This window comes from Schistocerca americana, chromosome 8 (assembly GCF_021461395.2).
Source record: "Schistocerca americana isolate TAMUIC-IGC-003095 chromosome 8, iqSchAmer2.1, whole genome shotgun sequence".
NCBI classification, from domain to species: Eukaryota; Metazoa; Arthropoda; class Insecta; order Orthoptera; family Acrididae; genus Schistocerca; species Schistocerca americana.
Window position 1 is genome coordinate 392,059,374 of NC_060126.1, and position 26,524 is coordinate 392,085,897.

General features: G+C 44.5%; 1 protein-coding gene across 1 annotated transcript in view; it reads left to right on the forward strand.

The window, feature by feature from the left end:
- The window catches only part of LOC124545442 (probable G-protein coupled receptor Mth-like 1), a 133,541-nt gene that overhangs the window by 36,725 nt on the left and 70,292 nt on the right, over positions 1–26,524 (forward strand). Inside the window, exons 2-3 of the mRNA XM_047124364.1 lie at positions 7,549–7,627; positions 14,619–14,806. Of these exons, the coding sequence (XP_046980320.1) occupies positions 7,599–7,627; positions 14,619–14,806 (217 nt within the window). The 5' untranslated portion in view covers positions 7,549–7,598. The remainder of the gene's footprint in view (positions 1–7,548; positions 7,628–14,618; positions 14,807–26,524) is intronic.

Sequence of the window (26,524 nt, forward strand, 5' to 3'; positions counted from 1 at the left end):
TGTTCAGTGCGATGCGGACAGTTGTCGGATGCGTTTGTTAAGTCGGACATTGTCACATTCTAACTGAAGAGATAGATGTGATCATGCTTGTGCCGATTGGGAAAATTGCCGACTGTGAGGTGCCAAGATATTATTTGTTTTCTCCAAGCGGAAAATGTTAGATGGTTCAAATGGCTCTGAGCACTATGGGACAGCTGTGGTCATCACTCCCCTAGAACTTAGAACTACTTAAAACCAACTAACCTAAGGACATCACACACATCTATTCCCGAGGCAGGATTCTAACCTGCGACCGTAGCGGTCGCGCGGTTCCAGACTGTAGCGCCTAGAACCGCTCGGCCACTTCAACCGGCGAAAATGTTAGACTCTGTGACGTTCGCCGCAGACTTGTTAATGATTGCAGCCGGTCTTCGAAAGTGATGCATAATATTTAAGAATGGGAGAACGGACGTTCATGACAAAGAGAGATCAGGACGACCCTCAGTCATCACAGATGCTCTGAAACAAAAGATTGACCGTATCATCCGAGATAATCGACATCCACGATTAGCGACGTGCATGAACAAAGCCAGGAAGTTTTTTTTTCTTTTATCTTATGGGACTTAACTGCTAAGATCATCAGTCCCTAAGCTTACACACAACTTAATCTAAATTATCCTAAGGACAAACACACACACCCATCCCCGAGGGAGGACGCGAACCTCCGCCGGGACCAGCCGCACAGCCCATCAATGCAGTGCCAGGTAGTATATCGTTTAATGGTGCATGGATCTTTCAGTCAGTACTCAGGGTACCACAGAATCTGTGCACGGTGAGTACCATGCATACTCGGGGATGACCGGAAAGCTGCGGCAGTGGGTGCTGCATTAGCGTTCTTGAAGCTTTACGAAAAGGAAGGCAATACGTTTATTTACCAGATGGTTACAGGAGATGAAGCATGGGCTTATCATAACACCCCCACAATGAAGCGACGGTCTATGGAGTGGCGTCATCCTCGGTCGCCACAAAGCCACGCAAGTTCAAATAAGCTAGATATAACCAGAAAGTGATGGTTTTTGTATTCTGCGATTGTGAAGATGTCTCTCGTCCATTTCATGCCAGGCAACACAACGATCAATAGCGACACATACAGTGCTATCCTTGAACGTTTTAGCCAGGCGATGCAGAACTGCCAAAGAGGCTAGCTCTCGCGTGGAATTATTGTTGCTCAACAATACACGTTCGCAAACTGCCCAGCAGACACACGCCTCATCGCATGAGAAATTCAGGTGGGACATCTTCGTGCATTCTCCTTGCACTCCGGACCTGGCACCGTTGGGCTGTTTCCTGTTTCCAAAACTGAATGAGCAGCTTGCTGGTATACGCTTCGCAAATGACCTGAAGGATGCTGTCGTGACTTAATTCGATAGCAAGGCAGCCACACGGTATACACAAACTCGTGGCAAGGTACAACGTATGTCTCAATGTAAAAGGGGGACTACGCGGAAAAGTAGTCAAAGTATATGTCAAAACGTGTATATTGAGTTTCTGTAGTATTATTAAAGAACATCCTGCTTTGGAGAAATGTTCTTTATTTTCTGGATGGCTCTCGTAACTGTAGGTGTCAGGAGGTCCTTCCTGAAGATATTTGCTGGAGTGTATCCTCGTGTGGAAGTGGACGACAAGCAGTTCAACAAGAGCGGAGTGGAAGCTTTTAAAATGTGGTGCTACAGAAGAATGCTGAAGATTAAATGGGTATCTCGTACTGCTAATGATTAGCTGCTGGACAGAATTGGGGAGGAAAGAAATTTGTGATACCGTTTCCTAATGGAGGGAGCTGTGTATGGGAGAGGGGGAGGGGAATTATAGGAGGAGATGAAGGTTTGACAACAGTAAGCAGGTGCAGATGGCTATAGAGATGCTGGGGCTTGCACGGGAAAAGTAGCGTGCACAGCTGCATAGAACCAGTCTTCGGATTGAAGACAATATCATTCCTGGTTCCATAACAGCATGTCTGATGATTAATTTAGAAATCAGAGTAATTCTGCCTCTGGATATTTAGATATCCTAAGGAAGTTATCATAAATGGGTAACATAAAACAGCAGGTAATTTTTGAACAAGGTCCGAAAGTCATTCCCACAATAGTGGCCGGGCGTTTCCGTGGTGAAGAAAAGAAGAACTTTAACAATAGTAGACTACAAAATTAATTAAGGACGCTGGATCGGAAATGCCAATGTCAAATGTTACATCTACATCTATGTCTACATCATACTCCGCAAGCCACCTAATAGTGTATGGCGTAGGGCACTTTCGATACCTCTATCTGATCCCTCCAACCCTGTTCCACTCGCGAATAGTGCGTGGGAAGAATGATTGTCAGTAAGCCTCTGTATGGCTCTAACATCTCGAATTTTCTCCTCGTGGTCAGTACGCGAGATGTATGTGGCGGGAAGCAATATGTTTTCCGACTCCTCCTGAAAACTGCTGTCCCGAAATTTCAATAGTAAATCTCTCCGTGACGCACAACGCCTCTCTTGTAACGTCTGCCAGTGCAGTTTGTTTAGCATCTCCGTAACGCTCTCTCGCCAGCTAAACGATCCCATGACGATCTTCGTTCGATCTTCTCTATCTCCTCTATGAGTCCTGCCTGAAAGGAATCCCAGACAGATGGACAATACTCAAGAATCGGGTGAATAAGCTCCTTATAAGTCACTTCTTTCGTGGTTGAGTTACACTTTCGTAACATTCTTCCGATGAATCTGACTCTGGTACCTGCTTTTCCCGCTATCTGTTTTATGTAGTCATTCCACTTAAGATCGCTCTGGATGCACTACTGGCCATTAAAATTGCTACACCACGAAGAAATGCAAATGATAAACGCGTATTCGTTGGACAAATATATTATACTGGAACTGACATTTGATTACATTTACACGCAATTTGGGTGCACAGATCCTGAGAAATCAGTACCTAGAACTACCACGGCCTTGATACGCCTGGGCATTGAGTCAAACAGAACTTGGATGCCCATGTAGCTTCAACGCCATACCACAGTTCAGCAAGAATAGTGACTGGCGTATTGTGACGAGCCAGTTGCTTGGACACCACTGACCAGACGTTTTCAATTGGTGAGAGATCTGGGGAATGTGCTGGCCAGGGCAGCAGTCGAACATTTTCTATATTCGGAAAGGCCCGTACAGGACCCGCAACATGCGGTCGTGCATTATCCTGCTGAAATGTAGGGTTTCGCAGGGATCGAATGAAGGGTAGAGCCACGGGTCGTAACACATCTGAAATGTAACGTCCACTGCTCAAAGTACCGTCAATGCGAACAAGAGGTGACCGAGAGGTGTAGCCAGTGGCACCCCATACCATCACGCCAGGTGATACGCCAGTATGACGATGACGAATACACGCTTTCAATGTGCGTTCACCGCGACCTCGCCAAACACGGATGCGACCATCATGATGCTTTGAACAGAACATTGATTCATCCGAAAAAATGACGTTTTGCCGTTGGTGCGTGCACCCAGGTTCGTCGTTGAGTACACCATCGCAGGAGCTCCTGTCTGTGATGCAGCATCAAGGGTAACCGCAGCCATGGTCTCCGAGCTGATAGTCCATGCTGCTGCAGACGTGGAACTGTTAGTGCAGATGGTTGTTGTCTTGCGAACGTCCCCATCTGTTGACTCAGAGATCGAGACGTTGCTGCACGATCCGTTACAGCCATGCTAGTGTTACGAGGCCGTTGGGATCCAGCACGGCCTTCCGTATTACCCTCCTGAGCCCACCGATTTCATATTCTGCATTTCACAGTCATTGGATCTCGACCAACGCGAGCAGCAATGTAATGATACGGTAAACCGCAATCGTGACAGGCTACAATCCGACCTTTACAAAGTCGGAAACGTGATGGTACGCATTTCTCCTCCTTACACGAGGCATCACAACAACGTTTCACCAGGCAACGCCGGTCACCTACTATTTGTGTATGAGAAATCGGTTGGAAACTTTACTCATGTGAGCACGTTGTAGGTGTCGACACCGGCGCCAACCTTGTGTGAATGCTCTGAAAAGCTAATCATTTGCATGTCACAGCATCTTCTTCCTGTAGGTTAATTTCGCGTCTGTAGCACGTCATCTTCGTGGTGTAGCAATTTTAATGGCCAGTAGTGTATTTTACTGTCTCCAACTGTTTGTCACCAATAGTGTAACTGTACAGAAGTTGATTTCATTTCCTAGGTATGCGCAAAACGTTAAATTTATTTATTTTCAGGGTCAACTGCCAGAGTATGCACCATTTATCAATTCTCTGCAGGTCGTTCTGCAAATTCTTACTATCTTATGGCGTTGCTACTTTGGTATAGACAACTGCATCATTTGCGAATAGCCTTAAAGAGCATCCGACGCTTTCTACTAGTTCGTTTATATATATTGTAAACAGCAACGGTCCTATCACACTTCCCTGTGGTACTACGGATATTACCTTTTCATTTCTAATTTCTCTGATTTCGATAAATAAAGGAAAAATACACGAGAATAACGATTAAATGTACACATGGCGGAAAAGGTGATCCTATGCGATAAGTCCTATTACTTGGAAAAAACATGGAATTCTTCATTTCCTGCTGTCGTAGGGCGAGTAGTGTTGACTGTCGCGCTACTGCGATCTTGGCACCTGCCCAGAGCAGCATACAGCGCATCAATAAATAGGGCAACGTGAGAAGCACACAACAGTCTTCGTCGACTTGCCTGAAGATGCATGACAGACCAGTTTAAATAACGCTCTGGAACGTGAATCATAACCGGCTGTGATATTCAAACATCGTCGACTATAAGCTGCTTGATCAAAAGCATCCGGACACCTATTAGTGGACAGTAATATGGGTTGTGTCCACCCTTCGCCTTTACGACTGCTTGAACTCTGTTGGGGACGCTTTCAGTGAGTGCATTTTCAACTTGTCGTCGCGTAATGAATAGTCCATTAAATTTCGGGCATGCAGCCGCGCAAATAAAATTTTCTCCACTGATATTTCAGCCGCATATCGTCCGGTCATCCTCAGAGTGAGTCACAAGACTGACGACAAGATGCCAAGCGCGGCCTTATATGCTCCACCGTAGCAGTACTGCGCATGCGGGTCGCAGATGCTGGTCGGCGGCAAAGAAATACGCTTTTACACATGCGATGCCTGTGGCGAAGGCATACAGACATTCTATTCGCTTATCGATGTTTGATCGGCGGCGGTGACACCGTGACGACTTCTCTGCAGTTTAATTACCCCAAGAGCTGGATTCCATGCTTTGTCCAAATTAAAACCATTATCTCTATTTATAAATTATTAGCTAATCTAATCTCTATAGCTTCCCTGAAAACAGATTCCCAAAAGGAAGAGATTTATGTTAAAATCATCACATCCCTGTAATTCATGGAATGCCCTGTATCAATGCAGTGTTCGGCCACAGCTGACTTGTCTGGTTGTAATAAGCGTGTGTATCTTCGATGCTCCACACATCACTCATGAACAGTGCGTGTTGTTCGACCTGTATACGACTTCTCACAATTTCAGCAAGGAATCTGATACCCACCCGCTTTGCAAAGCTATAAATCGTCCTTCACAGAACCGAATAAAGATGCAATCTCCGTGGGGGGGGGGGGGGGGGGGGGGGGCGGGGGGTATATCACCTAACACAGTGTTTCTCAACAATATGGCCTATCTTCGAGGAAAGAGCACCCACATGGGGCAAAAACGCACTAGCTATGAAGGAATTACCATCTTCTTTCCCATCACATACCAGCAATCTAGGTTTTGCAGTGAAAGCTGTACGAGTTTGTTGCGGAGAAAATCCAATCGATTTAAAAATGCTCTTGAGGTATGTGAGCTCTTCTTGCAAATTATCTTTATCGGATACACAGTGCGCCCTATGCACTAAGGTGTTAAGGACACCTATGGTCTGTGAAGGATGATGGCAGCTACTGGCATGGAGATATAGATCTGTGTGTGTTGGTTTCCGATATACGGCATGACCTAATGTGCCATCAACTTTTGGATGTCTCATCACCAACAGTCGACCTGGGCAGATGAAGAGAGGTTTAAATGTTCCTGTTGGATGTGTTACTCCGGTAACATCCAGTGACTAGTCCAAGTTTGAAGTCAGCTCTCCTGACGGACCCACTTTGGTGATACTGCTTCTGTTTTACTCTGGCGGTTTCTGCCTCTCGTGAAATCTAGTAGTCCATTCAACATTACACAGTAGTGTCCGGATGCTTTCGAGCCGATAGTCCACACGTTAAGGGATCTTTGAGATCCAGGAGAATACACTACGTCATGGGAACATGACGCTGGCTAAACTACGGTGGGAAAATTTGGTAAGAAGAGGCATACATTATAAGCCAATACAAGGTCTCTTAATGTTGTTGTGTGTGCTGTTGGTGCAAATGATTCCTGCCGCCGGAATGACGACACTGCACGAGAAGCGGTTGTTGGCAGATTAGAAGCCGTTCGCAAATAAAATGGCTGGCAATTTACTATTGGCGACAGCGTCGTTTCACCCCTTTGGAATCGTTTTCAGGAGGGGGAAAACATTCATCTGCATTTTGAGCAGGGCCAACCAGTCGCTACAACTGTAAGTTTCCCTTCTGTTTGCTTCCTGGATTGCTTCTTGCACACGAGAGCAACAATATACACGTCTGCTAACACTGCTAAATTCTTGCTAAATAATGTACTACCACAGCTACGGTGCCCAGAATACGGAGTCGTTTGTAAGACTGGTTGACCACATGTACCTCCCAGAATTACCATTGCTAATTTACTTGGTCTTACAGGCGAATTGCACACCGCTTCATTTATGTCCTGCAGGTGTGATAACTATACTAGAAACATGTTTCACAAGCGATCATATGCTCAAAACCATCACAAGACAAGCACATTTCCAGACCACATAATAAATATATTAATGTCATCCAGGATTGTCAACGACAGCGGGCAGCGCCTAAAATATGTATAAATTATAATGCATTTGTTTATTCATTTATTGAAGTAAAACCAATTAATCATGGCTTTACAACAATTCAAACAATAATCCAATGTGGTGCACCACCTAAACTCACGGAACATTACAAGTGCAGGTAACGTTGCGTATAGATGAACAAGTGCTAACAGATTGTATACATGTGCCTAGCCGGTTTCTTGAAATGTATTTCACTCTCTCTCTCCCTCTCTCTCTCTCTCTCTCTCTCTCTCTCTCTCTCTCTCTCTCTGTGTGTGTGTGTGTGTGTGTGTGTGTGTTTGTGTGTGTGTTTGTGTGCGCACAGATCAAAGCTTAAAGTTCAAGAACGTAGTATTCGGTATGTCAGGACCAAAAGATAGCATTTGTTTTTATGGGCAACTGGTAGCTGGTTGGGAGCAGTTAGCATACAGAAGACTGCATGAATCTCTTGCACTTATAAAAATTCACCGAGAAAATATTCTGTAGCAGTTTCCACCTGATCTTTGTCATTCTTGTCACTACGATTTACTTTAGCGTGCCACCAAGACGAAATCTTAACTTCTTGTGATCGTCTGTTGCAGCGTTCGTCGTACAGTTCTCGTTCCTGGCAGCCTTCTTCTGGCTGAACGTCATGTGTATCGACATGTCCTGCACCTTCACGTGAGTAACTTTACCTCCAGTCTCCAACACTCAGAACTTTTAGAAAATTTGGTTGAGTTTCGTTTACTACACTATAATCTTGCTGTGAAGGAAACAGTAATGGTACTACTCTTAATTAAGCTTAACGAGTGAAATGAAACTTACCGTATGTGTCTAACTACCTTCCACCTATGAAAATAATTATAGTGGTATGAAATGTCTTCTAGTGGGCGATTGTACACATAAAGCTTAGTACCCTTGGTTTTATTTCTCTCTCTCTCTCTCTCTCTCTCTCTCTCTCTCTCTCTCTCTGTTCTACCGCCTGGGCACAGAGGATGTGTGTGGAGCAGGTCTTCTAGGTACCAGGGGTCAATTTTATCACCTAATTGTGTACAGCATCTACCATTATCGGGATGATCACTGATTTTTCTGTACTTAGCTAATGTTTTAACAGTTACAATACGAATTTTCTTTCTCGATACTGACAAAGAACTTGTTTTTAAATTTTCTCTTTTGCCCTAATAAGCAAGAGAGGTTGCTTGGTATCCTGATGCACCGTACAGCTTGGTTCTTCTCAGCCAGATCGCAAATAAATGAGAATGGAATAAAGGCTACCTACTTCGAAATGTTTGGGTAGGTATGGGAATGGACTTCCATTTGAGTCATTTTCCTTGGTCGGAACCATGAGCTCGAATCCACATTTAATGTGTACCAGTGACAACACGGACCTAGCCAAAAATATGAAAATATGTAACTGTTTGGCTCTGTAACCCATCGTGCTTTTCAACTCCTCATTACTTGCTCTGATGCACAAGGCAGGCTGTTCGAGAGACGGATTCATTGCAGAGTTCTAAACTGCTCATCTAGACAGACTACATGAGAACTGGTATCGGGTCCAGGGGTTCCCCAGTGGGAATGTATGGGAGAAAATTTCCAATTCTGTCGTTTGCCTTACAACCAAGAAAAACCTGCCGAACACCTCGGTCTGAATGAGTGGACTGGAAATATTGTTAATTTATGTCTCGGACAGTACGTCCTTGACAAAAATGTGGAGGTATAATGTGTTTCTGTAAGTATGTAATTGTTGAATGGTTCGACATGTGAATAGTATCTGACAACGTGGTTTGCTTGAGCTCCTGCTTTCTTCTCATTACCTGAACGTCGTCGCTGACGGACGAAACCGGTAATTTCCCGTTGAAATTGTGTGTAATTGCCCCTGACAGTAAAACATTCTGAAACTCGATTTCAACAATCACTGGCGACTCCACCAAGACCGAAATGTAGTTCTTTCCAAACACAACAAGTGACTGGCTGCACACCACAAATGCCCCCTAATCCATCATCGTATTCTCATTAACCCTTCACGAGACAGTGACACAGGTTATGTTGTGCCATCTTCCTATAATATCGGGCCTCTAGATTTATCAAGTCGGATTTCGAGAGCCAATGTCGCGTTTTTCCAGAACTTCCTATTCAACAGCCTGAATATTTCCGGTATACTCCAGTGTCGGTTACGCTGCCCTGTTAAGATCCTACCTGCACTTTTCTGAATTCGTTCTATGTCTTCAGGTACGCATACTTGATGAGGACTCAAAAAATTTGAAAAATTCCCCTGTATTGGCCACAGCAGCTTTCCTGTGCCGTTACCTGTATGAGTGCAACACACTTTATCAAAATCCTCCTAACATACCTGTCATGCTCCTTCAATAGACTAATTTTATTTCATATCGCTCTCGAACATTTGAACGATATTACGGACTCCGAAATTGACCTGCCCACTAGCCTTGGAATTGGATGGGATGTAGCTCTCTCTCTCTCTTTCTCTCTCTCTCTCTCTGTTTTATGAGCATTATCATGGTTTGATAGTGTTGAGACAGCAAGCAGCCACAAATTTATTTTCATTTCCATTATTCAAAACGTACTGTTACCGGTTTCGAATCATTACGATTCATCTTAAGACTGTTTTGATGCTTTCATTAGAACATGTGGTGCGTTTTTTTACAGGTTAATTGTCCTAAAATATAAATAATACATAATTGTAAGCACGCCACACAGATGGTTGCGTTACAGACTTGCACAGGATGTGACTTACGTCAAATGTCGGTTTGGAGTGTTTGTGTTCATAGGTTTCGTCGAACAGGTGTGAATGCATTCCCACTGCATTCTTATCGTTGCACACGTAAATTTTTCTCACTGAACACTTTAGATTTGTCACAGAAAATATTTCTAACATGCACCCACATGTTTTGATACATACAAAGTGCTTACAAACATTTGAGTGTCAAAGATGCTACGATATATCGTAACATTATAAACATGTCCCATGTGTGGAAACAGATCATATATTCACTAATGCAACTGAAACGCCTTTTACGGTAGTTCAGAGGGACATTGATGTTGTGAGTTCTAGAGCGAATACTGTTAGATTAATTATGTTAGAAATTCGTCTTGTACGTGTTACGAACGTATTAATCTTTCCTCTTTGCTGACTTAAGTGATGATCTGAAAGTTTGAGCAGATATCGGTCGGTGTGTATCGGTTTTCTAAACACCCTGCGACCCATGTTTTCAGCATTTCTCGTACCCAGCACATCTAGAAAGTCTAGCTATTGGTCCTCTTCTGCCTCTACCTCCAGCTTTTTAATGTCGAAGTGGAGACTGTTAGGATGTCTTGGGAAAACACACAGCTGTTTCTCACCATGTCTAATGTGTCGTCGATATATATGCACCACCCCATAAGTTTACAAGGTCTAACACCTGCCTTTTGAAAAGATTTCGGGCTTGCAGCCGGTCGTCGTTAGCTTCCATCCACGACATTTCGACTGGACAACTGCCAGCCATCCTCAGGTGAGCCATCGAAGACTGACGAAGACTCGCGTGGATCTGCACGGAGATAACTTGTCCTCCGATGTGTGATGGAGTTCGCAGCAGTTATTGCTTTGCCTCCCATGCATGCCGATGTAATGCGTCTTCACACGTAGGTTGTCTTGTTGGGTGTCTCCTCAGCACAGTTCTGCAGTGCTAGCTATGCAGCGAGCTGGTGCAGCCAGCGGGTACTGACGAAGACGCCCTCCGTTCCGTAATATATAGCGTGCAGCGAGTATTCCGCGCATGCGTCAAAATCATATGGAAAGACGAACCACACCGCGCGCCAGCAGCGCCCCCGCTGGTGGAACTGCAGAACTCAGCTGTGTTCGGCGTTGTCAATTGCCGCGGCTATCGGAGTTCTCTGACGTCTTCCTCTGGAGCAGAAAGTGTCATCCACGTACCTCCAAAAAACAGTTGGTTTGAGGGCTGCTGATTTCGTAGTGCGGCCACATGGAGAATAAAAATTAATGGAGTTATTAGATCACCTCAACTCCATTCATGAGAACATTCGGTTTACCATGGAATTAGAGGAAAATGCACTGCGGTCGCAGGTTCGAATCCAACCTCGGGCATGGATGTGTGTGATGTCCTTAGGTTAGTTAGGTTTAAGTAGTTCTAAGTTCTAGGGGACTGATGACCTCAGAAGTTAAGTCCCATAGTGCTCAGAGCCATTTGAACCATTTGAGAGGAAAATGGTTGCCTCCCTTTCTTGGATGTGCTAGTTAGACAGAAGAGTGATGGCTCTCTGGGGCATTCGGTTTATCGAAAGTCCACATATACTGATTTGTATTTCGATTCGTCCAGCTGCCATCACCCATCGCAAACAACGAGTGTACTTAAAAAACTTGTACACAGAGCTCAAGTAGCGTCAGATACAGATAGTTTGCCTGAAGAGCTTGCCCATCTCAAGAGGGTTTTCAAAGAGAATGGCTATTCTACCCGGCAAATTAGCAAGGCACTTGCAATTAAGCCAAAGAAACAGGGAGTGGAGAAAGAAGAGAGGACGTCTGCTAAATCTTTAGCTTTTCTTCATTTTGTTGGCAACATTTCCTTCAAAATTGTAAGAATCCCCCACGGTTTCGGAGTGAAAGTAATTTTCCGTCCACCATCGAAGATTTCCGCCCTGCTGGGATCAGTGAAAGACGATCAGGCATTGCGGAAGGCGCGAAATTATCAAATACCTTGTCAGTGTGGCATGTCATGTATAGAACAAACATTGCGAACAGTAGAAGAACGTTGCACTGAACATCAACGCTGTACTCGCCTTTTGCAACCTAGCAAGTCTGCAATTGCTGAGCACTGCATTTCCACTGGGCACTCAATGGAGCATGCCAAGACAACAATTTTGGCCACAGCAACACCCTTTTGGGACTCCGTCATAAAAGAATCAGCAGAAATTCGCATGACAGACAATCTTATCAACCGTGACAAAGGCTACCAGCTACATAATGCGTGGAACCCCGTCATCTCTAAGATCTGCTCCAGACGAAGACGTCAGAGTACTCCGATGGCCGCGGCAATTGACAACGCCGAACACAGCTGAGTTCTGCAGTTCCACCAGCGGGGGCGTTGCTGGCGCGCGGTGTGGTTCGTCTCTCCATACGATTTTGACGCATGCGCGGAATACTCGCTGCACGCTATACAGGGTGTTACAAAAAGGTACGGCCAAACTTTCAGGAAACATTCCTCACACACAAATAAAGAAAAGATGTTATGTGGACATGTGTCCGGAAACGCTTAATTTCCATGTTAGAGCTCATTTTAGTTTCGTCAGTGTGTACTTTACTTCCTCGATTCTCCGCCAGTTGGCCCGATTGAAGGAAGGTAATGTTGACTTCGGTGCTTGTGTTGACATGCGACTCATTGCCTCACAGTACTAGCATCAAGCACATCAGTACGTAGCATCAACAGGTTGGTGTTCATCACGGACGTGGTTTTGCAGTCAGTGCAATGTTTACAAATGCGGAGTTGGGAAATGCCCATTTGATGTATGGATTAGCACGGGGCAACAGCCGTGGCGCGGTACGTTTGTATCGAGACAGATTTCCAGAACGAAGGTGTCCCGACAGGAAGACGTTCGAAGCAATTGATCGGCGTCTTAGAGAGCACGGAACATCCAGCCTACAACTCGCGACTGGGGAAGACCTAGAACGACGAGGACACCTGCAATGGACGAGGCAATTCTTCGTGCAGTTGACGATAACCCTAATGTCAGCGTCAGAGAAGTTGCTGCTGTACAAGGTAACGTTGGCCACGTCACTGTATGGAGAGTGCTACGGGTGAACCAGTTGTTTCCGTACCATGTACAGCGTGTGCAGGCACTATCAGCAGCTGTTTGGCCTCCACGGGTACACTTCTGCAAATGGTTCATCCAACAATGTGTCAATCCTCATTTCAGTGCAAATGTTCTCTTTACGGATGAGGCTTCATTCCAACGTGATCAAATTGTAAATTTTCGCAATCAACATGTGCGGGCTGAAGAGAATCCGCACGCAATTGTGCAATCTCGTCATCAACACAGATTTTCTGTGAACGTTTGGGCAGGCATTGTTGGTGATGTCTTGATTGGCCCCATGTTCTTCCACCTACGCTCAACGGAGCACGTTATTATGATCTCGTGCGGGATACTCTACCTGTGCTGCTAAAACATGTGCCTTTACAAGTACGACACAACATGTGGTTCATGCACGATGGAGCTCCTGCACATTTCAGTCGAATTGTTCGTACACTTCTCAACAACAGATTCGGTGACCGATGGATTGGTAGAGGCGGACCAATTCCATGGCCTCCACGCTCTCCTGACCTCAACCCTCTTGACTTTCATTTATGGGGGCATTTGAAAGCTCTTGTCTACGCAACCCCGGTACCAAATGTGGAGACTCTTCGTGCTCGTATTGTGGACGGCTGTGATACAATACGCCATTCTCCAGGTCTGCATCAGCGCATCAGGGGTTCCATGCGACGGAGGGTGGATGCATGTATCCTCGCTAACGGAGGACATTTTCAACATTTCCTGTAAGAAAGTGTTTGAAGTCACGCTGGTACGTTCTGTTGCTGTGTGTTTCCATTCCATGATTAATGTGATTTGAAGAGAAGTAATAAAATGAGCTCTAACATGGAAAGTGGTAAGTAGGCTGTTTAGGTTCTTATATTGGTAACGCCAGGTAGCACTCTGTATGAAAATCACTGGCTGTGCTGTGTGCAGTCTGTGGCTAGTTTGCATTGTTGTCTGCCATTGTAGTGTTGGGCAGCTGGATGTTAACAGCGTGTAGCGTCACGCAGTTGGAGGCGAGCCGCCAGCAGTGGTGGATGTGGGGAAGTGAGATGGCCGATTTTTGAGAATGGATAATCTGGAGGTGTGTCCATCAGAAACAGTACATTTGTAAGAATGGATTTCATGAACTTCTATATATATTATGACTATTAAGGTAAATACATTGTTTGTTCCCTATTAAAATCTTTCATGTGCTAACTATGCCTATCAGTAGTTAGTTCCTTCCGTAGTTTGAATCTTTTATTTAGCTGGCAGTAGTAGCGCTCGCTGTATTGCAGTAGTTCGAGTAACGAAGATTTTTGTGAGGTAAGTGATTTGTGAAACGTATAGGTTAATTTAGTCAGGGCCATTCTCTTGTAGGGATTACTGAAAGTCAGATTGCGTTGCGCCAAAAAAAAATATTGTGTGTCAGTTTAAGCACAGTCATGTACAATTTTTCAAAGGGGACTTTTCAAAGTAAGCGTTTCTGGACACATGACCACATAACATATTTTCTTCCTTTGTGTGTGAGGAATGTTTCCTGAAAGTTTGACCGTGCCTTTTTGTAACACCCTGTATATTACGGAACGGAGGGCGTCTTCGTCAGTCTTCGATGGCTCACCTGAGGATGGCTGGCAGTTGTCCAGTCGAAATATCGTGGATGGAAGCTAACGACGACCGGCTGCAAGCCAGAATGTTTTTGAATATTTAGTTCGCTCGGAAAATTTTAAATTTCACACCTGTCTTTTGGATTTCTCCATGAAGAAAACCACCAGCCTAATTAGACTATCAATGGAGACTCCTAAAAGTTGAACTATGTATTTTCTTGTTCTAGAACTGCAATGTGTTCAGTGTTGTTGAACAGTGACGCCACTGCTTCCTCTGGCTGCAGCGGGATGCGCACCACGCAGTCCCCGGAGCTGGAGCGCGACCGCCGCCGCTTCCTGTGGTACTCGGCCTACGCCTGGGGCTGCACTGCTGCCATCTGCGCTGCCGCCGTCGGCGCCGAGTTCTCACCCGCCGTGCCCGAAGACTCGCCCTTCAAGCCCAACATCAATAAGGGCACCTGCTGGTTCACAGGTCAGCTCCTGCGCCTACACACTTACTGATGATGCACAATGAGACATCTGCTACTCAACAAATTCTCTCTTTCACGAACATTATTTATACAGGGTGAAACGTATTTAAACCGACAAACTCTTGGAGTTTGTAGGGGACATCAAAACAAATATTTTTCCCTAATGTCATTTTTTCCTATGAGGATTATTTAAACCGGTGGAGGCCGTGTTACGCTCTTCAGTTTGATATGTATCCACTTTGCGAGCTAACTATTGTATTGGCTAACTCGTTAGAATTTGCGGAACATGCGTTCCTATAAATTTTAGGAAGTCAGTAAGATTTTTTGATTACAAGAATTGAAAGAGATTTGGTATAGGTTAACACCGATCTTCGTTACCTACATACCTAGTTGTTGCTTTCACGTGTACTGGGGCATACCCGCATCCTACGTACACAACCAGGGAAGATGGACTTATATAGTTGTTACTCTGGTCTAACTACTCAGTAACTGGCCTTCACAGGGAAACCCTGGAAAACCAGGAGGCTTAGACCCCAACTAGGTATCACGTTGTTGTTGTTGTTGTTGTTGTCTTCAGCCCTGAGACTGGTTTGATGCAGCTCTCCATGCTACTCTATCCTGTGCAAGCCGCTTCATCTCCCAGTACCTACTGCAACCTACATCCTTCTGAATCTGCTTAGTGTATTCATCTCTTGGTCTCCCCTTACGATTTTTACCCTCCACGCTGCTCTCCAATACTAAATTTGAGATCCCTTCGTGCCTCGTAACATGTCCTACCAACCGGTTCCTTCTTCTTGTCAAGTTGTGCCACAAACTCCTCTTCTCCCCAATTCTATTCAATACCTCCTCATTACTTATGTGACCTACCAATCTAATCTTCAGCATTCTTCTGTAGCACCACATTTCGAAAGCTTCTATTCTCTTCTTGTCCAAACTATTTATCGTCCATGTTTCACTTCCATACATGGCTACACTCCATACAAATACTTTCAGAAACGACTTCCTGACACTTAAATCTGAGCTCGATGTTAACAAATTTCTCTTCTTCAGAAACGCTTTCCTTGCCATTGCCAGTCTACATTTTATATCCTCTCTACCTCGACCATCATCAGTTATTTTGCTCCCCAAATAGCAAAACTCCTTTACTGCTTTAAGTGTCTCATTTCCTAATCTAATTCCCTCAGCATCACCCGACTTAATTCGACTACATTCCACTATCCTCGTTTTGCTTTTGTTGATGTTCATCTTATACCCTCCTTTCAAGACACTGTCCATTTCATTCAACTGCTCTTCCAAGTCCTTTGCTGTCTCTGACAGAATTACAATGTCATCGGCGAACCTCAAAGTTTTTATTTCTTCTCCATGGACTTTAATACCTACTCCGAATTTTTCTTTTGTTTTCTTTACTGCTTGCTCAATATACAGATTGAATAACATCGGGGAGAGGCTACAACCCTGTCTCACTCCCTTCCCAACCACTGCTTCCTTTTCATGTCCCTCGACTCTAATAACTACCGTCTGGTTTCTGTACAAATTGTAAACAGCCTTTCGCTCCCTGTATTTTACCCCTGCCACCTTTAGAATTTGAAAGAGATGATAGGAAAGACAGAACAATTTAGAAATTTGAGAGATATTCTAGAATTCGTAGGAAAGATAAAATCTGCCTCATAGCCAAAACAAATCTTTACACATGAAAATTTTTACAATCTTCAGAAAAATTTTCTTCATCGATGTCTTGCTGAACTGCGGTGAAACTGATCGAACCGTAACATGGGACACGGCACGGAGACAGGCGTCGCATTGGCGTACCGGACAGGAAACGTAACGGATTTGAGAGACCAGAAGGAACCTCAGGAACAGGTACTCAGGATTGTGGCATGAAACAATCGAAATTCGTCTAAGGAATGGTCAACTATTAAATATTCCTGGAAGAGAAGGGTTAGTCGAATTCCTCCAGATTCATTTTGAACTTAATAATGGACCTGATCCATTCAATTATTCGTATTTCTCCAGATTCAGTTTAAACTCAAATATGGACCTGATCCATCCAATCTTCCATCTGAGGAATGGGAAAATCCATTCGTCTTATGCTTTCCACACCTAGGTGTCTTAATCGATACTGTAGTTGCACAATATCATAACTCCAGATCGGAAAACAATTTTGAAAACGTGGATAATTTCATCCATCTTCTTGAGTAAGCCGAAAGGTTCTAATCCTGGTTTTAATTTTTTTATTTTTTTTGTGTTTCGTTGGCTTTTCCAGGTGGAAGTAGATCTGAATCTTTCCTAATTTGGTTTCAAGTACGAATGTGGATAGCATGTCAGAATATTAAAAACTTTATTATTTGAGACAATTTCAAAAAAAATTATATCTTATTCATGCATGGTTACAATGAAATTTTGCTGATAGAGAACGTTTAATTAAGTCTTGCTGCATGACCTCTCCAGCTGAAATTAATCTTTGTTAGTAGTGATTGACGATCAAATTTTTCTCTTTTATACTCCGATTGCCGCATTTTCTCATGAACATATATGAATGCAATATAACAATAAACAAATCCAACTGGAAAATGACACATTGTTATTAATTCGATGAAGAATTTTCTTATTAACTGTAATTTTATAAACACACACTAAGCTAGTTAATTAAATTCTCTTGAATAGAATTTAGCTCGCGCCAAAAAACCAGCGAGTCTTTATGTCTGTGGACAGTTGCAAGAGACATTACAAGTTGTTAGAGGCCGTATTACGACCTTTAGTTGCTAGAGGCTGTATTACGAGCTTCAGTTTTTAGAGGGCGTATTACGCTCTTCAGTTGTAGACAACTGCTGTCCACCAGTGTAGTAGCGCGTTGTCTCTGTTTACTAATGGAGCGATACACGTGGAGTGAGTACACTGTGTGGTTGGTGCGTACTACTTAGCGCACCACAACGGACGGGCTGCGTGAGACCGGGTCATCTAGCAGATTACCTGGACAGGGACGCCGTCGCACGGTAAGAACGCTGCAATTTGAGGAAGCTGTCTTCAATCAGCATTCGTGCAATTGCACGTAACGTGGGGACGAGTCAGACGAATGTAAGAACAGTCATTCGAGAGCAATTGTTACGTCCATTTCACTTAAAGCGTGTCCACAACCTGGAACCAGTTGATTATCCACCCAGAACACAGTTTTCGCAGTGGTACATGGGACACTGTGAAATGCATCCTACATTTCCATCCTCTGTGTTGTTTACCGATGAAGCAACGTTCGGGTGTGATGGAGTCTTCAACATGCACAATTCGCATGTTTGGAGTGAGGATAACCCACATGCCACAGTTACCAGCGCTCATCAAGTGCGGTTCTTCGTTAATGTGTGGGTCGGTGTTGTTGGGGACTTTTTAATTGGGCCATATCTGCTACCTAGGCCATTAAACGGCAGGCACTATTACAATTTTCTAGCCAGAGCATTGCCAGAATTGCTGGAAGACGTCTCGCTCCCTACAACACAACGCATGTGGTTCCAACATGACGGGGCGCCGGCACACTTCAGTCGTCGTGTGCGTCGATTCCTGGACCGATGGTTCCCAGAAACGTGGATTGCTAGAGGTGGTCCTGTACCATGGACTGTTCGATCCCCAGATATGACCCCTCTGGACTTTTTTGTGTGGGGAGAGATCCGCAACCTTGTTTTCGCAACTCCTGTTGCATCAGAAGAGGATCTGGTTGCCCGGATAGTAGCAGCAGCAGGAACAATTCAGGATACTCCTGTGATGTTTGCTCGTGTCAGACAGAACACGATCCGACGGTGTAACCTTTCTTTGCGTGTCAAAGGCGCCATTTTTGAAAATGTACTGTAATTGGAATTTGGTTGTGTTAATGTGTTGTCTCATGGTCATAAAAAAAATAGAAAAGTGGTTGTTGATTTAATTAATTTGCCGCCAGAGCAATCTTCCTCTACCGCTTTAAATACTCCTCCTAGGAAAAAATGACATTAGGGAAAAATATTTGTTTATTTGTTTTGACGTCCCCTACAACCTCCCAGAGTTTGTCGGTTTAAATACTTTTCACCCTGTATACTCATATGTACTAGCTGAGTACATTTGGACACGCATGCGTGATCAGTGGAACTTTGCATCGCTAATTCAGAATAACGCAGCGCTGCAACGTCGTCTCCTTTGCAGACCGTAAGTGATATGTGTACCAAGTTTGGTTAAAATCAGATCGGTAGTTTGTATTTATAATACGTATGGATTTCATAGGCCAAGTTCCCGCAGGCTTCAAAAAGAATGTAGTTATTCCATTTTCAAAGATGGCACATTTTAACAGAATATTTACCGTACTATCACCTTACTAAGACGTGCATGCAAAATACTACCCACGACTCAACAATGCGTTTCGAGAGGAGAGAGAATAGTCTCATCACCAGAATGTCAAACTTAGCTCATGAAGTTAAAACGCTAAAAGGCCTACCAGTACATTTTTTGCGTTTATACAGTGAAATACACTCATGCTCATAAATTAAGGATAATTGCAGAATGTGGTCCACACAACGTGGCGCTACACAAAACTGGCGCTAATAGCATAGGCACATAGGGAACACACACGACACAGATCTGTAAGTTGAGAAAACCGTCCTGAAACACATGAGCTACAAAACGCCACTGTTTCCTGCGCATGTACCCCGACATCAGTATGAGATATGATCCTAGGCGCTCAGTCCGGACCGCGCGACTGCTACGGTCGCAGGTTCGAATCCTGCCTCGGGCATGGATGTGTGTGATGTCCTTAGGTTAGTTAGGTTTAAGTAGTTCTAAGTTCTAGAGGACTCATGACCAGAGATGTTAAGTCCCATAGTGCTCAGAGCCATTTGAGATACGATCACCATGCACACGTACACAGGCCGCACAACGAGTCGGCATACTCTGGACCAGGTGGTCGAGCAGCTGCTGGCACATAGCCTCCAATTTTTGCATCACTGCATGTCGGAGCTCCTGAAGTGTTGTAGGAGTTTGAAGACGTGCAGCGATACGTCGACCGAGAGCATCCCAGGCGTGCTCGATGGGGTTTAGGTCTGGAGAACAGGCAGGCCACTCCATTCGCCTGATATCTTCTATTTCAAGGTACTCCTCCACGACAGCAGCTCGGTGGGGCCGTGCGTTGTCATCCATCAGGAGGAAAGTGGGACGCACTGCACCTCTGAAAACGCAGACATAATGGTGCAAAATGGCGTTCCGATACACTTGACCTGTTACAGTTCATCTGTCAAAGATATGCAGGGATATAAGTGCACCAATCATAATCCCACCCCGCAACATCAAACCACTACCTCCATATAGGTCCCTTTCAAGGGGTTGGTATCTAGTATGTAGGTCCCTTTTAAGGGGTTGGTATCTAGTTGCTGGTTCACGCCAGATGAAAACCCGGCGAAAATCACTGTTCAGGCTATACCTGGACTCGTCCCTGAACATAACCTGGGACCACTGCTCAAATGACCATGTACTGTGTTCTTGACAACAGGCTTTACGGGCTCTCCTGTGACCAGGGGTCAGTAGAATGCATTTTGCAGGTCTCTGGGCGAATAAACCATGTCTGTTCAGTCGTCTGCAGACTGTGTCTGGAGTCAACTGTTCCAGTGGCTGCGGTAAGGTCCCGAGCAAGGTTACCTGTAGTACTCCATGGCCGTCTGCGGGCTCTGATGGTGAGGTGTCGGTCTTCTTGTGGTGTTGTACACTGTGGACGTCCCGTACTGTAGCGCCTGGACACGTTTCCTGTCTGCTGGAATCGTTGCCATAATCTTGAGATCACACTTTGTGGCACACGGAGGGGCCAAGCTACGACCTGCTGTGTTTGACCAGCCTCTAGTCGCCCTAGAATTCTACCCCTCATAACGTCATCAGTATGTGTTCTTTGAGCCATTTTCAATACACAGTCACCATTAGCACGTCTGAAAACGTCTGCACACTTACTCGCTGCACCGTACTCTGACATGCACCGACACACCTCTGCGCATGTGGACTGCTGCCAGCGCCACCGGGCGACGATCGCAGGTCAAATGCACCTCATGCTCATACCCTGAGGTGATTTAAACCCGCAAACCGCCCACCAGAGCATTGTTTCACCATGTATCAGCATTATCCTTGATTTATGAGGATGAGTGTAGTATAAAGTCGCTGTGGACTGTGGGCCCATGCCTTACATTGAAATTGCCGACTTCCGTCAGCAGTCGTCCCATATTACACCGCTCACCCCACCAGATCGCGTTCTCCTGACCTGCTACGGCCTTCAGGAGTGTCAAGCTAACGTTTCTACAGATGTCCGAGGTTTTTGTGAACTGACGTGCCCGGGTGTTACACTGTAAGTGCAGCTATTGGCTCAACCACAATATTATCCGTTGATCCTTTAGTTTCCCTCATTTCCAAATGTGCTACTTGCATGTTGTCTACGTTCATCAGCCTCTAGCTTTTTCGTCAAAGATGTATTGAAAATTTATAATTAAACATCTGCTGCATAATAATTCTAAAAAATCGTTGAGAAACCTCGTTCAGTTGTCTTTCACTTGCTGGTTACGAATACCGTTACGTTTCTTCTCAGAAACGGCAGTCTCCAACTCTTCCAGCAAATAGAGTTGACGTACTTTCTTTTCTATGTGCCGCATTTCTAAGTCTTATTCTATTCTTTTAAGGTTCAAATGGTTCAAATGGCTCTGAGCACTATGGGACTTAACTTCTGAGGTCATCAGTCCCCTAGAACTTAGAACTACTTAAACCTAACTAACCTAAGGACATCACACACATCCATGCCCGAGGCAGGATTCGAACCTGCGACCGTAGCAGTCGCGCGGTTCCAGACTGTAGCGCCTAGAACCGCTCGGCCACCCCGGCCGGCTATTCTTTTAAGGGGATAGCCTGTTTCGTACGCATGGTTAGCAATAGTTGATTAATCGCAGTTACGTAGACTGAATGCATCTTTGTGTTCCTCGTATCTAATCGGAGACGAGGACCTACGGGACAATGTATTTCTATTCTATTTTATTGCACGAGCACTGCAAATGCGTTGTAGGATTTTTAGTTATTTTAAGCGCATGAGTTAAGTTTTAGGAACTGCCGATGAAGCACTGTCATGTATGGGACAAAAAAAAAAGACCATTGGATGCTACCAGTTATTACTGTTAAAATATGACAATCGCTATCTCATATCCCTAAAATGGATGATATTACTGATAAACATTACGAGGATCGCCCAAAAACTAATACCCTACATTTTTTTCTCAGCTGTCAACGATATTGAGAATGTGAACGCTAATTATGAACGTTTGAAGTTTTCTGAGTGCGCGCGCAAAATTTCCGTTTCCTCCTCAGACAGCAGTGGCGCCTCTAAGTCCATAGAATTCATCACTGCGGAGAAAGAAAGAATGAGGACTATCCACAAATGTATCTGCGAAGTTCGTGGCGTATTTGCAGGAGAACTGTTGGTCGCTGGGTACAGAGGGTGAAGACCTCAGAAGGAAGTTCACATTCACTGTCTTCATCTGATCAGAGCATGTAATTAGCTAGCAAGTCAAAAACACTGATTTTTCCTTAAGTTTAGTGTTTTGTCCTCAACAGTCTCTATATTAACAGGATAAACTTTTCCTCATTTTGATTACTAATACGCTAACACTGTTCATTTTGTTCACTAACGGGTTCACAATGTGTGATTTCCAAGAAATGAACGGAGAAATTCTCTGTATTGGCAGACGAGTCGTCGCTGCATGTGCCTTATTTACTACAGTGTTGAACTTCTGACATACATTTGCTTCATCTGTGTAGTTTTCTCCTTTAAATTGTGCAAATGTTCCTCCCTAAATTTTTTATTAATCTTTTATTGATCTGTTCCAGATTCCTGGCAAAATCCATTACCTTCTTCCCCGTCTTTCGTCACGTTCTTCAAATTTGTTTTATCGCGTCTCCTGTCACGTGCTTCAATTTTCGTCCAGTCTTGAGTCACGTTATTCAAATTTTTTATCCTTTTCTCACTGTGCTCTGATGATACCTTCAGAATACTTTGCAAAATATCAATGTTCCCATCTTCGGCATTACTACAGGAAGGGATTGAGACTGCAGATGAATCCCAGCATTAGTCTCAACAACACTAGCATGCAGAGGAAAATGACAAGGTACCTAGCCATATACTTGGCAAACGGTTAACATTCAACGAGCACGTAAGACTTGCAACTGAAAAAGCGACAATACTAACGCACGATGTTGCCACGCTAAACTCAGCTCACTACAGACAACCATTGAAGACGCTGCGAATGTATCATACAGCTCTCTTTGAGTCTGTTGCGAGCTTCGCAGCAAGTGCCTGGCCACATCGACTGTCACTCGCGACATACAAAGCCGCCGTGAGGTGTGGACAAAGAGGTGTATTTCCCAGAATATCAGGGGCATTTGGTACCACGTCCGTGGAAGCCGTACGCTTGTACTTGTGACCTACCACACTGATATAACCATTGTACACACAACAGCGGCATATTGACTCTAACGGAGAAAACTGGTCAAGGTACACGAGAGAGCAGAGGAGCATATTTAAACAAGAATTAAATCTCTGGAAGGTTGAGACATGGCAAAGAGAAAAGTAGGAAACATCTGACAAGGATCGTCGGGTCTTCTCCTTCTTCCCGAATATCCAGGAACGTTTGAGGATCATACATGTTCACCCAAGTCTCGGTATGGTACATTTGCTGAGGGGCCATGGCCCTCGCCCTACATACCTGCACCGCAAGTGATTCATTTGAATGTGGGGAACAGGCATCCCCCGACCACACAACACTAAAACGTGGGGCTCACACACACACACATAACACCGATGACAGAAATCGAAGAAATAGGGCAAGCTTTAAGAGACCCAGATAAATGTTGCATGCCTAACTGGATTACTGATGAAATATCAAGTAGTCTGCACGAGACTTACAATCAGCAACGAGCATATAAAAAATCGCGACCAGACGCAAACCCTACACCTCAAGATGATGCATGGGACAACAGAGATTCAAACACTGATATGGGAACAGATGGTGACATGAGCACACCAGTTTCATCAGATACAGATACATATAAGACATAGCAGCAGATCACATGACTCGAGCGGTCTAAGGCGCTGCAGTCATGGACTGTGAGGCTGGTCCCAGCGGAGGTTCGAGTCCTCCCTCGAGCATGGGTGTGTGTGTTTGTCCTTAGGATAATTTAGGTTAAGTAGTGTGTAACCTTAGGGACTGATGACCTTAGCAGTTAAGTCCCATAAGATTTTTTTAAAAAAGATCACATGACTGTAACAAAACTACAAGTAATAAGTTAGTAATAAAATATTAAACGACGAATTTTCCTGTTTGTACAGAGTAAAACAAGTAATTCTTAATTTTTTTGCATCATTATTTTCAAACATGTAATTTGTTAATATGTAAACTGTATTAGATGCTAATCGTAAAACATGTGAATTTCATAACATTGTGTATAAACATACATATGAAGCATCATAAATCTTAACTACACAAAGATGAAAGCACAATATAGATAAGAAGTGCCTTTCGGAGAGACGAGGCTCAAGGTCGCCGTCCACAGAGCTCCTCTCCCACTTACGGTACGAGCAAATGGCCGAAGGAATTGTAATAACAAATACTACGGTTAAACCTCATACACAAACCACATAGAGTTAATCTCGCCACATAAGTACATACAGTTGTAAGTATAGTGCAACAGAATACGCTAACTCAGGTGAGACAGGCTCTAAGTGTTTATTGAAGCCCTCCCTCTTAAAATGACCAGGTAAATAGACCTCTTTTATCATCTGAATCTTTCCTCTCTTCTATTATTTCTTCCTAAGAACAAAGTAAGGTTTTTTCATTTCCCAGATTGTACTTTATGAAGCACATATTTGTAATTAACAATGTAATTATTTAAAAGATAAGAAAAATAACAGCACTGAGAGAATTTCGAGAAAAACACGAAATGTCTGTGTGCAAATTGTTACTAATTTTTAGCAGCAAACGACCCACCATAGTTACCAAGACTGTAATGTTAATAAATAAACAGATTGAAGCGCCAAAGAAACTGGTATAGGCATGCATATTAAAATACAGAGATATGTAAACAGAGAGTGTACGGCACTGCGGTCGGCAACCCCTATATAAGACGACAAGTGTCTGGCGCAGTTGACAGATCGAGAACTGCTGCTACAATGGCAGGGTATCAAGATTTAAGTGAGTTTCCACGTGGTGCTATAGTCGGAGCACGACCGATGGGACACAGCATCTCCGAGGTAGCCAGGAAGTGGAGACTTTCTCGTACGACCATTTCACCAGTGTACCGTATCAGGAATTCAGTAAAACAATAAATCACCTACATAGCTGCGGCCGGAAAAAGATCCTGCAACAACGGGATCGACGACGACTGAAGACAATCGTTCAGCGTGACAGAAGTGCAATTCTTCTGCAAACTGCTGCAGATTTCAATACTGGGCCATCGACAAGTGTCAGCGTGCGAAGCATTCAACGAAACATAATCGACATGGGTTTTCGGACCTGAAGGCCCACTGATGCATCCTTGATGACTGCACGACACAAAGCTTTACGCCTCGCTTGGGCCCGTCTGAGTATCAGCGTGCGAACCATTCAATGAAACATCATCGACATGGGCATTTGGACCTGAAGGCCCACTCATGCACTCTTGATGACTGCACGACACAAAGCTTTACGCCTCGCTTGGGCCCATCAACACCGACATTGGACTGTTGGTGACTGGAAACATATTGCCTGGTCGGACGAGTCTCGTTTCAAATTGTATCGAATGGATGGATGTGTACGGATATGGGGACAACTTCATGAATCCATGGACCCTGCATGTCAGCAGGGGACTGTTCAAGCTGGTGGAGGCTCTGTAATGGTGTGGGGCCTGTGCAGTTGGAATGATATGGGATCCCTGATGTGGTATGGATAGCTACGATGCCACGGCGTAAATACAATTTCTAAAGTTGGCACTACGGCAGACACCGACGACAGCGCACTCTAGCTGGAGCGGGAGAGCTCTACGAGCTCCGCTCCAGATTCTGCCCATTTCATCAAGAGCAGACGGCCGGGACACTTGACACCTCATTGCAAAGTTATGTAACCGTTTATCAATTTGTTTTTGCCTATAGTAAACATCTACCATTTGACAAGCAGTAACGACGTGTTTTGCCTTTTCCTGCTCCTACTCACTTCCTTCGTTCGGCCGACCTTTCAGTTTACCGGAGCAGACCTACGCGCCGCCTTCCAGGCGGGATACAAAACCTGATACGTCTAGATACTATCCTGACCGGTGACGCATACGTGAGCATCCTGTCTGGTTACCTGTATCCATACATGTCCATTGTGCATTCCGACGCACTTGGACAATTTCAGCAGGACAATGCAACACTCCCCACATCCACAATTGCTACAGAATGGCTTCAGGAACACTCTTCTGAGTTTAAAAACTTCCGATGGCCATCAAACTCCCCAGACATGAACATTATTGATCATATCTGGAAAGCCTTGCAACATGCCGTTGAAAAGAGATGTCCATCCCTTCGTACTCTCACGGATATATGGACAGACCTTCAGTATTCATGGTGTCTATTGCCTCCAGCACTACTTCAGACGTTAGTCGAGTCCATGCCACGTCGTGTTGCGGCACTTCTGCGTGCTCGCGGTGTTTCTACACGACATTAGGCAGGTGTACCAGTT